This window comes from Boleophthalmus pectinirostris, unplaced genomic scaffold (assembly GCF_026225935.1).
Source record: "Boleophthalmus pectinirostris isolate CB_2022bp ecotype Guang Dong unplaced genomic scaffold, ASM2622593v1 HiC_scaffold_16, whole genome shotgun sequence".
In the NCBI taxonomy this organism is placed as follows: domain Eukaryota; kingdom Metazoa; phylum Chordata; class Actinopteri; order Gobiiformes; family Gobiidae; genus Boleophthalmus; species Boleophthalmus pectinirostris.
This window is the reverse complement of record NW_026571095.1, coordinates 26,996,935-27,013,931: the sequence shown is the minus strand read 5'-3', so window position 1 is coordinate 27,013,931 and position 16,997 is coordinate 26,996,935. Positions and strand designations below refer to the sequence as shown.

General features: G+C 39.3%; 1 protein-coding gene across 2 annotated transcripts in view; it reads right to left on the bottom strand.

Annotated features, from left to right (window-relative positions):
* Nucleotides 1-16,997, bottom strand: part of LOC110174884 (band 4.1-like protein 3) — a 141,596-nt gene that overhangs the window by 41,338 nt on the left and 83,261 nt on the right. For both annotated transcript variants that reach the window (XM_020940995.2, XM_020940996.2), the window contains exon 12: nucleotides 10,832-11,028. In XM_020940995.2, the coding sequence (XP_020796654.1) occupies nucleotides 10,832-11,028 (197 nt within the window). The remainder of the gene's footprint in view (nucleotides 1-10,831; nucleotides 11,029-16,997) is intronic.

The window sequence follows — 16,997 nt, the reverse complement described above, 5'->3', positions numbered from 1 at the left end:
GTGAGGCAGACAGGTGTAACAGTGAGGCGACAGGTGTAACAGTGAGGCGACAGGTGTAACAGAGAGGCGACAGGTGTAACAGTGAGGCGACAGGTGTAACAGAGAGGCGACAGGTGTAACAGTGAGGTGACAGGTGTAACAGTGAGGCGACAGTGAACAGGTGTAACAGACAGGTGAACAGGCAGGTGTAACAGGAGACAGGTGTAACAGAACAGGTGCGACAGGTGTAAGACAGTGACAGGTGCAACAGTGAGGCGACAGGTGTAAGGTGTAACAGTGAGGCGACAGGTGTAACAGAGAGGCGACAGGTGTAACAGAGAGGTACAGGTGTAACAGTGAGGCGACAGGTGTAACAGTGAACAGGTGTAACAGAGAGGCGACAGGTGTAACAGAGAGGCGACAGGTGTAACAGTGAGGCGACAGGTGTAACAGAGAGGCGACAGGTGTAACAGTGAGGCGACAGGTGTAACAGTGAGGCGACAGGTGTAACAGTGAGGCGACAGGTGTAACAGTGAGGCGACAGGTGCAACAGTGTAGGACAGGTGCAACAGTGAGGAGAAGACAGTGAGGAGACAGGTGTAACAGTGAGACAGTGTAACAGTGAGGCACAGGTGACAGGTGTAACAGTGAGGACAGGTAACAGTGAGGCGACAGGAGTGAACAGGTGTAACAGAGAGGAGACAGTGTACAGTGACAGGTGTAACAGTGAGGCGACAGGTGCAACAGCGACAGGTGTAACAGAGAGGAACAGGTGTAACAGTGAGGCGACAGGTGTAACAGAGAGGCGACAGGTGTAACAGTGAGGCGACAGGTGTAACAGTGAGGCGACAGGTGTAACAGTGAGGCGACAGGTGTAACAGTGAGGCGACAGGTGTAACAGTGAGGCGACAGGTGTAACAGAGAGGCGACAGGTGTAACAGAGAGGCGACAGGTGTAACAGTGTGGTGACATGTGCAACAGTGGTGACAGGGGAGAGAAAACAGACAGTGTTAGACAGGTGTAACTGTGTGGTGACAGGTGTAACTGTGTGGTGACAGGTGCAAAAGTGACTGGAGACAAAGGGGGAGCAGAGACAATAATAATGTGCAGCATGCAAGAGACAGATTGTGAATGTAATTATATAACTGAAAGAAAATGAGGGAACAAAATGGTTTCAAATAAGGACTCGCTTCAAAACAATGGAGGACAACTGGACCAAAAACAAGCAAGGTCTTTAATGTTTTCTATCTCTAAGAACAGAAAGACAATACAGCTAAGACTTAAATACATTTTCTTGGAATGGGGTAAATGCCGCATGCCCTATTGGAATTCAAAATATGTATTAAAACGCCCTGACTATTATCTATAATTGAAAACTGTTTTGTAACTTAAACCACTAAGGGTGTGTTGACACTTGCAAGACTGGAGCTAAACCAGGACTGGACTAGGACTATACCAGGACTGGACTAGGACCAAACCAGGACTGGACCAGGACTAAACCAGGACTGGACCAGGACTAAACCAGGTCCAAATCAAGCCTACATCAGACTACTTTTCTCCAGTGTATATGGTGTTTAAAAAATATTATTTACTGTTCTAGCTTTCTGGTCATTAGTGCCTAAATCTACAAATTCAAGTAGTTAGTGACATCACAAAAAACTGCCCTGATTACGGCAGGGGTGAAGTTTGAACTGTGGATACCTGTTAGACTAATCACACAGTTCCTTATACCTCCAGACCCCGGGTATAAAATTTTAGTCCCACTTGAATAGAGTTATCTCTTTGCCTACATTTTCCCTAAGTAATAAAAATAAAAATATAAACATGCATTGATGAATTAAAACACATTTAAAATCAGGCTTCATGCTTTACAATGGTGGTGACTCTTAAGTACAAACCTCGGTGGGGGTCATGTCTCCGTCAAACGCAAAATCAGTCTGTTCACTGTCGGTCTACAGACCAACGGCAAATCCACGAAAGCACGAAATAAGAAAACCCAACTTTTAAAACATTAACTCACCACAAAATAACTAATTTTTTACAATTAATGGGAAGAATGAGAATGAAATATTAGAGTTTTACATAAATTAGACAACGCTACACAAATTACTAGACACCAGCAGAAGAAAAGGGGAGGCAAATGAAAAAATAAGCGAAGCAGACAGACTCAGAGGAAGGTCTTTGCATAATTGAGAGAAACATGTTTTGAAATCAGAGCAGGATCAGCAGAGAATAAAGAGCCCATATTAAGCTGTTTTCTAATCCATGTTATAATATTGTTTCCTTATGGAAGATCATTTGTTCCATCAGTTTTTTAATTTTAAATACAATTTTAAACCACTGAATTTCTCACTTTGAATGCTGAAAATACATGTTTGAATTATTTTTATTCTGAATTTTAGTTGCTGAAATTTTAAGTATACTTTTTTCAGATTCAAAATAAAAAAATGTCACCTTTTAAATATTCAGTTCAGATATTTTCAAGTCAAGTCACAGTGGAAAAATTTCACAGTAAAGTTCCAAGATGTCAAGGCAGAAGCAATCGAGCGAGAAGGACAGTGAATTTTTTTCACTGCGAATTTTACATTCTGAATTTTGACTGTTGAATTTGAGGGCTTGAAAATATTTGTGCTGAATATTTAAAAGGTGATTTTTTTTTTTTTTTAAATACAGAATTCTAAACACTCTGAAAATGTACACTTCAAATTTCAGCAACTAAAATTCAGAATAAAAATAATTCAAACATTTTTTCAGAGTAAAAAAATTCTAAGTGAGAAATTCAGCGGTGTTTAAAATTCAAAATCTGATGAAACAAATTATCTTTCATATTTCCTCATCACAAACATACCCGGAGTTGTGTTTTATTTTATTCGCACATGTTTAACACACAAAATCCTGCATATTTGATCTTAAACAAACACATCTGAATGAAACAAAGCACAACTCCAGGTATGTTTTTGATGAAGTAACAACATTTTAACATGGTTTAAAGCTCACAAGAGTGAATTTTGCGTAATATAAGACTTTTAACATCGACCAATCCAATAATGTGAAACTACGACCAGGTAAATGGGAGTGGACATACAGTATATTGGTGTTTTGGGATTATTTATTATTATTATTATTTTAGTTGTATTTGGTATCAGACTTTCAGGCCCTCTCCCTTCTCTTCATGCATGTGACGATGGTATATATTTAAAGTGCATATGACAGATTAATTACTGTAAATACTTTATTGCTAAAGTAGTGTGGTCAATAATGATAATATTTTTTACAGAAATAAGTGGAAAATTGTGGGAAATAAAAAGCGTTAAAACGTAAACAGGAAGTAGTGCTCAGTTCTAATGATGTCACTTCCGGGTCCACCCAAAACTTTAACAGCAAATTTTTTCTAGCTTTGTTTTTGTTCTGTATTCATCAAATAAGACATAATTACCTTTCCAAATTGTAAGTTTAACCTCTAACTGTATCAAACATGTAAATAATGTAGTAATAATCTATCATGATACAGGAATACCAGTGTGTATATCTCACTAACCGCTATCTTAGCCTAGCCTAGCCTAGCTTCTTACTTCAACCTCATTTATACACTTTCTGTCGCAGTTTGAACCATAGATTCAGGCTTATAACCTTATTTGCTTTAAACAACTACGGTCTCTTTTTTTAATGTGAGATGTGTGGTTGCTAAAAAAAGAGGAAATCCTAAAAATTTTCATTGTTTTCAATCAGCTGATGGACCCGGAAGTGACATCACACTTAACAACTCTAACAACAAACAATAATTTAACAAAATAAAGGTGTGGTTATATAGTTTAAAGGTGCATTATGTAACTTTTTGGTTGGGGGTCCGTCACCTGCTTGTTTCTATGTACTGTAATTGTCATTGCACTGCCTAGAATGTCCCACAGTATGACTTTAAACAGCTCTACTTTACATTTATTCAATTACAGGTGGTTTTATAGCTCAAAAATACTTAGAAAAACAGGCACTCTGAATGTGAGTGGGGTTGCCTCTCCACAGATCTGACCTATAACTTGGTCTGGTCTTTGTTTAGTCTCCATAAAGATAGAAAAGTTTAAAGCCATACTGTGAAACATTCCATACAAAGCAACAGAGGTGGGACCAAGTTGTTGTTTGCACGTCTCAAGTAAGTCTCAAGTATTTAACCTCAAGTCCCAAGTCAAAGTCAGGAAAGTCCAAGTCGAGTCTCGAGTCAAGGCCCATAAGTCCAAGTCAAGTCCAAGTCATGTGCTTTGAGCTTCAAGTCATTTCAAGTCTATAAACCAAAGTACTTAGATTTTTTGCAATTTATATGATTTTTAAACTAAACTAAACTTAAAATTAAAGGATCGTGTTCTATGTAGGTCCTTCTGTTTTACTGTATTTTACTGTATATTACTGTAGTACATTTGAGGATACCACATCACAGTACTTCAGTTACATCCAAAGTAACAAACAGAAGTGCGAGGGACATGTTCCAGTTTGTTCCTGTAAAACTAAGTACCGCTTTTAACAACTGTAAAGAGAAAAGTAAGTCACAGGGTTCAAGTCCGAGTCAAGTCCCAAGTCATTTAGCTTCAAATCCCAAGTCCAAGTCGAATCCTAAAAATAGTGACTCAAGTCTGACTCGAGTCCCCCAAAGCAATAACATCCATGGAGAAAAGCATTTGATGGACCCTCCACCAGAAAAGTTACACAATGCACCTTTAATTAGTGAAGTTATAACATTATATATATTGTGCAGTTTAGGTTTGGCCCTTGTTAACAGTATAGTAGGACAGGAGTTAAACTTTAGCGAAATGAAAAAAACTACAACACATTCGGTAAAATTTGGAGCAAAATCTTAATCTTAAATGATGTTATGTTTTAGTGAAATGAGCAGTCTAACCTGTCATATGCACTTGAACAGCCCTTCTGCATTACACAGCTTTGCAAATTATAAAAATGTAATGTTTTATTGATCACATTTTCAGCTGCAGGTATTTCAGCCACTTGTAATGTTCCACTTAAATGATTTATTGGATTTTGTGTTGCTTCGGTGCGTAACGCAGAAGGACTGAATTATGGACAAGGAAATGCTTCACTGCTCCGTGCACTTGTGAACCGGTGAAGTGGGACATTCACTTACGATGTGATGGAGCTGTCAACACTGAGATGGGTTAGGCACAAAGCTATGGATTCTAAAAAGTGTGTCAAACTTATTCACAAGCCTGCTACAGTCCACTTACTACACAAGCAATTTGTCTGCGTAGCAATTCAGCGTTTTCTATGGGTGCGGCCAAAAATGTGGAGTAAGTAAAACAAGCAATGAATATGTGCTAAGCAAGAAAAGTCTAGTCATTTTATAAAGATTTCAGATCAGAACGCAAAAAATGTATGCCACTTTTGGTCTTTCTTGCGAGTACGGAGGGAAGTTGCATTCCAAGAAATTTAAAGGGCCCATATTACGCTTTTTTTCTTATTTGTTATAATGTTGTTTCCTCATCACAAATATATCCGGAGTTGTGTTTTGTTTCATTCACAAACCCCCCATATTTAAGCTTTTTAGTTTTTTCTCCCAAACAGAGACACTCTGTTCCACCTTGTGATGTCATGTGGTAAAGAATGTGCTCAAGTGTGTTGTAAACTCCATACACCTTCAGTAGAATCATTTGGATGATTTCTACCCTGGAATTGCCTAACTTAATAGAACTAAAAGTATTTTTATTTATTTATTTTATTCATGAGACAGGGATAGTGCACAATAAACATTAACCTTGGCAGGAGAGATGCATTGTGCTAGATTGTAGCACTAGAGCAAATTTCCATCTGTAGTCCCTGGTGCATGTTTTTTTTTTTTTTTTTTAGGTTTGATGGGTGAAACCGGAGTGCCCAGACAAAAAATGCACCCAGACACCCAGGGATTCATCAGCCAGTTCATCAGCCAGTTTCACTTTGTGGAAACAGTCTGACCTCCGCAGCATTAGGATTCATCCGCTCAACGGTAGGCGGATACTTTTTTTATTTAAGCAATCACTGCTATTTGGTCGTGACGTATGTAACTAACCGCTATATCAAGCGTTTCCCAAATCCCATAGGAAGAAGGGCAATAACGTCTTTCCCCTTGATAAAATTCACCAAACGTTCTCTTTGTTCAGGCTTTAAATCCTCGATCTCAGGAATCGTTGCCAACACAGAATGTCTGTCTTCGTCTACATCCATCTCAACACTTTGTTTACTGTTATGCTGTACCACAAAAGGGACCCAGTCATGGCTTCACAGCTCATCGCTGACTGGTCGATCCGCGGTCTACAACTTCCGGGGTTCTTGCAAACTGTCTAGTGTATTCGATTCCTGACCTAGTCGCTGGAGAGAAATGAAATTGAGTGGTGGCACTAGGTGGCGCCAGCCTGGCTAGTAAAATGTAGCAGTTAACTTGAAAACTACAGCTTCGTGACATCGCAAGGTGGAACAGAGCACTTTGAGCTTTGGAGATGAAGACAAAATAATAATAAAGTGTTACTCAAACATGTGAATGAAACAAAACTCAACTCCAGGTCTGTTTTTCATGAGGTAACAACATTCTAACAGGACTTAAAGCTCACAAGAGTCAATTTTGCGTAATAAAGGACCTCAAAATATACAGAAAAGCAGTTTGTTTTGGACTGACATCAGGCTGTGACACGTGCAAGCTGTCATGTTTGTGGCTAACCCCCCTTTTTTTTTCCACCAAGGCCATTCAAATATGCCACATGAAATGTGATGTGTAATGGTACGACTTGCCAGTGCGTCATTCATTGTGCAGTGAGGATGTGTTTTGGTGATGAGCTGAACAGAGATGAGGTTCTGAAAGTAGACGGGCTCACAGGACAGACTTAAGCCCCCCGGACACAACGGGACAATGTTTGGGTTAATATTATCATTTAAAGGTGTACTATGGAACTTTACTTCTGGGTGATCGCGGTCGGCGGCTTGTCTCCGTGGAGATTTTGTTGTTTTGCCTGGATTGTACCCTGTGCTTTGAAATCACTTCTAGATGAGTCAAAACTGTGTCCAAAAACAGATGACTGCCTTTGAAGTCTTTCCTATCTTTTGCTTGTAATGTTCCACAGTATGGCATTAAACTTTTTTTCATGGAGAGTCAAGTCACACGTCAAATCTGTGGACAGGCTCATGGTATTTTTGAATAGAAACGCTTGTAAATTATGATGAATTAAAGAGGGGACATTACACTTCTGTGGGGTATTAACAGCTCATTTCCATTTTTGTTTTTGAGTCCCTCCTCCCTTTGCTCTCTGTGCTAAGTCAGTCTCCCATCAGAGCCCTTCACATTACACATCCCTGTGCATTATGCTAATCAAACTACAGCACATCGACTCAGGTTTGTGAAGTTGTGGTATAGATCACACAGAGTATATCTCTATATTCACACGAACAAGACTTCATTTCAGTTACCTAATCTGATATAGCTGTTATTGCAAAGTTATACATGTCAAATTTCTCATGTTAATTAATTACGAAGCTCAGAAAAACATGCCGCTGAAAGGATGGTTTTCTGTGTTTTTAACGTCTGCTCGACTTTTCCATTCTTCGGGTAGCACTCACACTTTAGCAAGAAGGTATTTGGTTTGACTCTCCCTGTCTCAATGTCTTTCTGTTTCACTCTCTGCCTCAGTTTTGAAGAGATGCAGTTGCACACCAAACACCATCTCCATCTGCTCTACATAGTTTAGATTCAGCACGGTTTTTTATATCATGCTTGATTACCCAAACATGTGTGTATGACACCTAAAACCTCTTCAGACATGTTTTTGATGAGGTAATCGTAAGATAATTTGTTCCATTAGATTTGGAATTTTAAATACCACCGAATTTCTCATTTTGAATATTTTGACTGTGGAAAAAGATGTTTGAATAAAATAAAAATTCACCTTTTAAATATTCATCGCCAAAAAATTCTGTCAAAATTCAGAGTGTAAAATTTGCAGTGAAAATGTTTGCAGTAAAGATCCAAGATGTCTAGGCAAAAGCAATCGATCCTGTGTGAGTGAGGAGGATCGATTGCTTCTGCCTTGGCATCTTGGATCTTTACTGAGAAATTTTTCATTGCGAATTTTACACTCTAAATTTTACACTCTGAATTTTGACTGTTGAATTTGAGGGCTTGAAATTTAAAAGGTGATTTTTTATACTGAATTTTACACACTTTGAACATGAATACTTAAGAGTTAAAAAATTAAAAGTGAGAAATTCAGTGGCATTTAAAATTCAAAATCTGATTAAACAAATTATCTTCCATAGAAAAACATTATAAGATGGCAGAAAATTCCAAAAAGTTGATTTTCATAATACCCCCTCTTTAATATCTGTCATAGTTTATCACACATAAACAAGAAACCAAAATAATGAATTCGATAATTGGAAGATAGTTTAATTTAACGCCATAGTGCGGATTATCCTGCAGGCAAAGCAATAACATCTTCACTTAGACAAGCAGCTGAAGGACCGGCTTCCAAAAAAAGTCCCATAGTGCAGCTTTAACATGAGGCACATATGAACACACACCTCCTCTTCGTCTGAACTGTCATGGTCAGTGTAGCCCTGTGCTATGGAGGCGGTCAGGGACGCTGCTTTGGGCTCCAGGTAGCAAAGACACAGCGCCAGCGGGAAGGAGAGAGTGAGGGCGTATGGGACGGAGAAAGAGGTGGAGAGGAGGAAGAAAAAGATGAAGAGAAAGCAGGGGATGAGCGATGGCGATTTGATGGCCATGAAATTCTGGGCGCACTCCGGCAAGAAGCGCATCTCCGACAAATCCGGGAACGTCAGGTATCCGTCTTCGTCCAGAATGGAGGACAGATCAGGGAGGTGTAAGGAGAAAGAGAACAGCGTCCCTCCTCGCGATTTCGATTCGAGGCGTTGCTTACGTGCGGACAGCAAAAGCGCCTGCTCCTCCAATAACGCGGCTTTCCGGTCGGCTTTAGCTTGCCTACGCTTGCAACTCTCGCCGTTTTTAACCGGGCTCACGGACGATGCGCGTTTTCTTGCAGCGTCTCTACGGCGGCGGCGGAGTTTGTTGGAAATGACCGGGGAGGAGGGGAGGGAGAGTTCGTTGTACAGATGCGAGGAGCACTGCGATGCGTTTGTGGTAACGGTAGATGAATGGGAAGAAGTGGCATGGGTGCAGTTATGAGTGTGGTGGTGTGTAGGGGGAGTCAGGAGGGACAAAACAGAAAAGTAAAATTAGTCAAGCGCATAGAAAGTGAAAGCTTGAGTTCTACTGCAGTGGGTTAAGCTCAAAGCAACTGTGCGGCTGCTGCCAGAAGTGAAAATCAGACATCGGAACTTAAATATGAATGGAAATATAATAGTAGAAGCTTGTACAATACAGTTTATAATTTACAATGAGCACTAAAAATTATGGAAGTTTAAGTTCCCTGCAAAAAAGCTTGGCCAAAATTTAAGATATAAACACTTAAATCTATCAGAAAATGACTTAAAAGTAGTGAAATTATCTGTCCATGCAGCAAGATAATTTTACTTGACAAGTTATCTTAAAATAAACTATCTCTAGATTAGAAATAAGCAGTTTCTGGTCTAGTAAGTAGATAATAAAACAAGATGAATAACCTGATATAAGTTTTAAAATCTTGGCCAGATTAGAGCAATTTGCAGTGTAGTCGTAATGGAAGTACCAGTTTAAAGTAAAAACAGTGCCAACCCTAACCCAAAATCCAAACCTATAACTATACAGGTGCAGTTGATACTTTGCAGTGATATTACGCTGGGGGTGTTATACATGTATGTGTATGGTGAAATGTTTAGAACGCACACATTAGCAAACACTGCCAAATGAGTTTTAAGAAATCTCTGCTCTGAAAAGATACAAAATACAACGCATTTTCAGGACCATGTGATCAATACGAGTGCTCATGGTTCTGTTTAGGAGTTTGATTTTCAACAAAATAATTGACTGACTAACTAGTTTATGACTATAATTTTATGTGTAAGAGACAACACAAATCAGCTCACTTGTTGTAGTTCCAACTAAGTGGTTAAAAATAACAAATTATTTTATCGGAAGTGCCTTCAGTTTAGACGGTGACGGTGTTTTTGGGACTTAAAAACGCAAAAATTTGAAACCACCCTCCAGAGTGAAAAAGTTGAATACGCTCCGCCGTAGCGTTTCTGTCTACACTGCCCAAGACGCAAAACTCTGGTCAGATCTGCTCACGTCACGTATGTGTTTACGTCACATACATCACCACTTAGCGTCACCACCGAGCCACATACACAATAGAATTCAACACACTTTTGCGTCACCGTATGCACGCAGATTTACTCCCGAAAACGCTCGTCTAAACACGTAATAAAAAGTGAAGACGCGACGCCACTTTTGCATCTTCTCTTCAGACCGTCGTCATATAAACGTATCCTAAATCAGCTCTTTATGATCAGATTGTGTTAAAACAAAGCTCAGATTAAAGTTTAATTTGAGTAACAGAGCTTCAGACAGAGCAGTGCCTCCAGTTAGCATCAGACCCCCCGGGAATGTTGACGACATCAGCTGCAAAGTATCAATACCAATTACTGTATTATCTTGTTGCTAAAGAAAACGTAATACAAGATAAACAAGTTACAACGTTAATATTCTGATGTGTGTGTTCAATGGTGGATAGTAGAAATATATTGTTAATACAGGTTTGGTCTTAATACATTTAATACACTAACTCATAATTTCCCTTAAATCAGTTTAAAGAATAGTACACACCATTTGACTTATATTGCAATAACACCATAGTTTAGTTTAATTATGTGAAAAATAAAACAAAGTCATACTCCCATCTGAACTCTCCACCTGTCCTGTTTCCTTTACCTTAGTATCGGGCCTGACAGTCACTGCCTCTGTGCTCTGGGCCTCGGTGGTCTGGGCCTCGGTCGGGACCTGTTCTTCCTGCTCGGACCGCTCCTCCTCCTTCTCCGTCGTTACCGTGGTGATGATGCTGTCGCCCTTAGCAACGACCCCAGCGCCGCCATCTTTCATCAGGGACTCGTGGTTCTCTGAGATGGGAGCTGCAAGACACAATAGTAAACATGTGATTTAATATTTAAGTGTATGTGACTTTTCTGGTCTGCCACTTGTTTGTCTCCATGGAGATGCCATTGCTTTGCCTGGGATTTTCCACAGTATAGCATTAAACGTATCTAGCTTCATTAGGCCTGCTCGATTATGGAAAAAATCATTATCGCAAATATTGTGGTCAATATTAAAATCATGATTATTCAAACGATTATTTTTTAGTTACACAATGCATTTATTCAGCATTTCTCTCTCTAAAAAAACACTTTGTTATAAATAATTTAAAACTTTTAAATTGAAAATAAATTCAGGCTACAAATATGTACCTTAGCACAGTTTTGCGATGCATAAAACATAAAAATGAATAAAATATACTTTGAACATGAAATAAGGCATAGAAAAACATAAATGTGTCCAAAATAAACTATATATCCAGCTGTTCTACAATCTCTATATTAAAAAAAACAACAACAAAAAAACACTTATTTATATAGAAAATATCCCAAAATAAACTTTAAGCTGAATCGTTTCAACTCGATTATATGAGTTTAGAGATCGACTGATACAAATTGAAATTGCAATCAAAATTTGATTAATTGCACAGTCTTAATCTTCATGGAAACAAGCAGGTGACCCACAACATCCAGGTAAGAGCTGTGGAAGGCAAGCCTACATGGATACACATACGTAACTGTATTCTGCACTCATTATCCTATTATAAACCTGTTAATACACTGTACTAATGTTCGACTCCAGGAAACTATTAAGTACTGAACCTTGGCTTGTAATTACTTGTTATCAGGTAGTCAGATATCAGGTAGAATTATAAGGTTATAAATTATGATTTAGTAATGCGTTTTTCCTCTGATAGCATTCATAATTATTTTGATATGGATGGATCACACGTGGCGATCACGCCCATTTGAAAACAGGGAGATTCACTGGTGACTAGGGATGTAACAATATCCAAATCTCATGGTACGATATTTTCATGATATGCCTCTCACAGATATTTATTGCAATATTTTGTGGAGTCTGACAAAATTGTGAATATGCTTTTCCTCTTAAAATGCCTTCAAATGACTTGATCAGGGTTCGCACTCTTTTTAACTTATAAAATTTCAAAACTTTTCCATGACCTAAAGTGAATTTTCCACAACTTTACAACACCCTACGTTTGTAGAATTGATCAGACTTTTACAAAAATTAATTAATTTACAAAATTCCCTGACTTTTCCAGGCCTCAAAAATGACATTTTCAATTTTCCTGACTTTTCCAGGATTTCCATAATCGTGGGAACCCTGCTTAACCCTGCTTCTGCTCTTTGAGCTCTAATTTGACCCCCTAAACACGTTCAAAAACTCACCAAACTTGGCACAATATTCAGAAGTGGTGAAAAATTCGATAAAATATAGGTTTCGTGCACGGGCATAAAAAAATGGCGACACAGCGCCACCTGGAAAACGCAAAAATTTCGTGCCTATGGGAGAGGTCCCGGTCAACTTTGTCGTAAAGCCACGAAATTCGATACACACATTCGTCATGTGAAGACAAACAAAAAACATTATTATGGCCACGCCCCCTGACAAACCAGAAGGCGGCCATCTTGGATTGAAATTTGAGTCCGCATTTTCGCTGACATTGCGTTTGAAGGAACTCCTCTGAAGGCGCTTCACCCACAGGGCTGAAAATCACCGTACATCATCGAGAGAAGTGGAACATCTAAAGTTAGCTGATTTATTATGATAACTGTCACGGTTTATGTGCGGTGAAGCCACAAATTTCTGTAAAAATTTTGGCTAATTTCAAGGTGACATTATTTGCTCCTGTTCACACAGACTTAGTCCGATCATGCTGAAATTTGAATCACTAATGTGTGATCTCAGTCTGAATATAATACACTATAAAACATATGAAAAGTGAATACTACAGCGCCCCCTACCATAGACATGAAACATCAACATTGTCAGATCTGCACCAAATTTGAGAATTAAATTCTATGCATGACTACGAGAAATTTTTTTTATTATGGACATGGGGAATTTTTCACTGTTGGCCAGCAGGGACGCAAAGACTCCTCCAAAAAATATAAAAAAATATATTACACGCACATGCTTAGTCCGATTGTGCTGAAATTTGAATCACTAATGTGTGATCTCAGTCTGAATATAATACACTATAAAACATATGAAATGTGAACACTATAGCGCCCCCTACCATAGACATGAAATGTCAACATTGTCAGATTTGTACCAAATTTGGGAATTCAATTCTATTATTGACTAGAAGCAAAAACATATATGACTGACATGAGTATTTTTCACGGTTGACCACCAGTTGGCACAAAGAACATTTAAAGGCATACTATGTCATTTTACCATTTGCAGGCACAGAGTTTGCAGGCACTTTAGAACCAAAAATGGTACAGAAAAAAGATAGTTTCATAAACTAGACTACATATGTATCTGTTGAATACATTTTTATATCAGATGTATTAACTTGAATTTTTGGCCTTGCTGTTTACTTCTGCTTGACCGGGCCCACTATGTTTTTTTTGTCCTTTTCAACAGTGTTGTGCAAGTTCACACTTTTCATGAACTAGTTCAAAGTTCAGTTCACACTTGTTCAAAGTGAATAGTTTACGTTCATAGTTCACAATTTTAATTTCGAACTAGTTCAAAGTTCAGTTCATTTTATATTTAGATGAGATCTGTAAATGAAAGGCTGCTTTTATTTTTCAAACTGACTTCTAGTTTACAACAACTTTACAAGATACACTGTTGGACAAGTGACTTTAAAACTGTAATGTGTTATTTATGACTTGTTACTGTCATTTCTAAGTCATTTGTTACATTACAATATTACTGTATTTAAAATGTAAAACATTACACGACTATTGCAGCACTTTTAATTTACTCTCACCAAAAGAACTGTTAAGATGCTGAACTTTTGCGCCGTATATGGACAGTCTACCAGGACTGAACCAGACTAAACCAGGACTAAACCAGGTCTAAACCAGGTCTAAACCAGGTCTAAACCAGGTCTAAACCAGGTCTAAACCAGGACTAAACCAGGACTAAACAGGACTAAACCAGACTAAACCAGGACTAAACCAGGTCTAAACCAGGTCTAAACCAGGTCTAAACCAGGACTAAACCAGGACCAGGACTAAACCAGGACTAAACCAGGACTAAACCAGAACTGAACCAGGTCTAAACCAGGACTGAACCAGAACTGAACCAGGACTAAACCAGGTCTATACCAGAACTGAACCAGGACTAAACCAGAACTGAACGAAGACTAAACCAGAACTGAACCAGGTCTAAACCAGGACTAAACCAGGTCTAAATCAGGACTGAACCAGGTCTAAACCAGGAATAAACCAAGACTAAACAAGGACTGAACCAGAATTGAACCAGGTCTAAACCAGGACTGAACCAGGACTGAACCAGGACTAAACCAGGACTGAACCAGGACTAAACCAGAACTGAACCAGGACTAAACCAGAACTGAACCAGGACTAAACCAGAACTGAACCAGGACTAAACCAGGACTAAACCAAGACTAAACCAGGACCAAACCAGGACTAATCCTGGACTAGAACTTGGAATCTAGGACTGCCCCTGAGAGAACCCCGAGTGCGATCGGGCGTCAGCTGCGTTTAGTTCGGTGGAGCGCGGACTTCTGCGTCGGTCCTTTCGCTCAGGATCACGGTCTACGCGGGCGCACCTCCGGCGTTTCACCGCTGCTGATATTGCGGTGATTTTAGCAAATTTGTATGAAGAAAAACGAAAAACCCACCATTTAAAAAAAGCATTGTGACGCGCGTTACTGACATATGTACCAAGTAAAATAATACGCGCGCGCGGAGCAGCACGTCCTGTGCGTGTAGATTTCAGAAAATAGGATCCATCCTATTTTTTGACGCTCTACACAAGCGTCCCCGTCAAAATACACAAAGAGCATGTATCTATTGTTGTATTTTTGCATTTACCATCAGCACATTGTGCTCCCTGGGCAGTTGTGTATCATGTGAAAGAGCCCAGATCCACATAGACGTGGTCAGCCTGTACAGAAGGTAAATACAAGCAGCTAAACGCGTCCAGTCAAGTTTGATTAACTTCCCATTGAGAGACACAAGAGCCCGTACGTTCTGCTAAAGCTGCCGGTGGAGGCGCCTTCGCGAGGTTAAGTGCGAGCAGATCATCACTCGTCAAATTCCGACGTTTAACTGAACCCCAACAGTGACGTACGTCGTTCATCACACACATAATTTGAACAAATTCACGTTCAAGTTTTTGATTTACAAAAGTGTTGCGTTCAGTTCAAAGTTCACTGAAATATGAACGTGTTCAATGAACGCGTTCTTTTGAACTCGTTCATGCACAACACTGCTTTTCAATATGCATTTTTGGCTGGTGCGACTTATACTCTGGAGTGACTTATAGTCCGAAAAATACTGTAACTGGAAAAATTAGAGAGTTCTAAAACTTTTGACCAGTAGTGTATTTACGAGCAAATATTTTGGCACATGAATGAGTAAAACATGCACATGTGCGAGTGTTTCTTGCAGCCCACAAGGAGAACGCTGCACACAGACGACTGAAACATGTCGAGTTAAACGTTCTAAAATATCTCAGACATTATTGGTGCACTCACACGAGGACTTTAGAACCGAGCCCAAGCGCGGAGCAGCGCCCCTAAAGCGCCGTACGTTTGTCCAGGGTGAACGTCATCGAACATGAATACATTTAAATTAAAACTGTTTAATGTTATACTGTGGAACATTCCACAGCGCATCTTTAAAGATACATTTTAATACCAGAGAACATATATAGTTTTTTTTATATATCATTTTTATTATATTTGTTATTATATTGTTTGAAAATGTACAGACCAAGTCAAATATATGAAGAACAAAAAAGAGAAACACTCAAGGCAGTTTATAATGTTTTTTACATTTTTATTTTATTTTATTATTTTTGTGGTTAAATTGTCAGTCAGTAGTTAAAGTTTGGGACACAGCGCGTTATAATGTGTTTCCTTGCATCCAAAACCCCAGAGAATCAAAAGGAAAGGGAAGAGTCTAAAGTGGAGCAAAGCGAGTTTTCTTCTGGGTATTTACCCTGAACAAACCTTCTCAAAAGAACTTCACATTCCTTGGCTAAGGTTCCGTCCAGTGACTTAACTCAGAAGAAAATCCCCATTACCCCAGGTCTTAAACATCCTGGATTTTCCCCCTCAGATCTTTTTTATTTCCCCCTGAAAACAGACAGAATGGGGAAGTGAAGAAGTTTAACACTGGCTTAAAGAGACTTAAGCCAAAACAAGTACACAGTAGGTTTTCCTCCTTTGGTTCATCCCAAACGATTTCTACTGCTCCCTGGATCGCAGTTTTTTCATTGGAGATGTTTGGTTCCCCTGGTGATGTTACTGGATTTGTGGGAGGCCAGGCTATTTCAGTAGACATTTCGGTTGTATCCATTGTGCAGGTCATAGGAGGATATAGAACAACTGATGGTTCAAAGCCCGACTCTTCAGGTAATGAGAGCGTTGCGAGACTCTTTCTTACTGAAGGACGATGGATCACAGACTCCTCTGTTGCGTTTGCTAAAATCTCGGTGTCTGTAGTTCGTGGGCTTGTAGGTGGCTCGTCACGATAAGTAAGTATTTTTGCAGAATGTAGAACCACTGCTGGTACAAAGCCCGACTCTTCAGTTAGTTGCGTTGCAAGACTCTTTCTTACTGAAGGCTGGCGAATCACAGTCTCCTCTAAAATCGCGTTGTTCGTAATTTGTGGACTTGTAGTTGGCTCGTCAGCAGAAGTATGTATTGTCGGAGAACATAGAACGGCTGACGGCTCAAAGCCCGGCTCGTCTGTTCCTAAGAGGGTTCCCGGATCGGTTTTTATAGGAGAAGAACAGAAAGCCAACTCTTTGTTTGAACTTTCAGCTTCTTCTC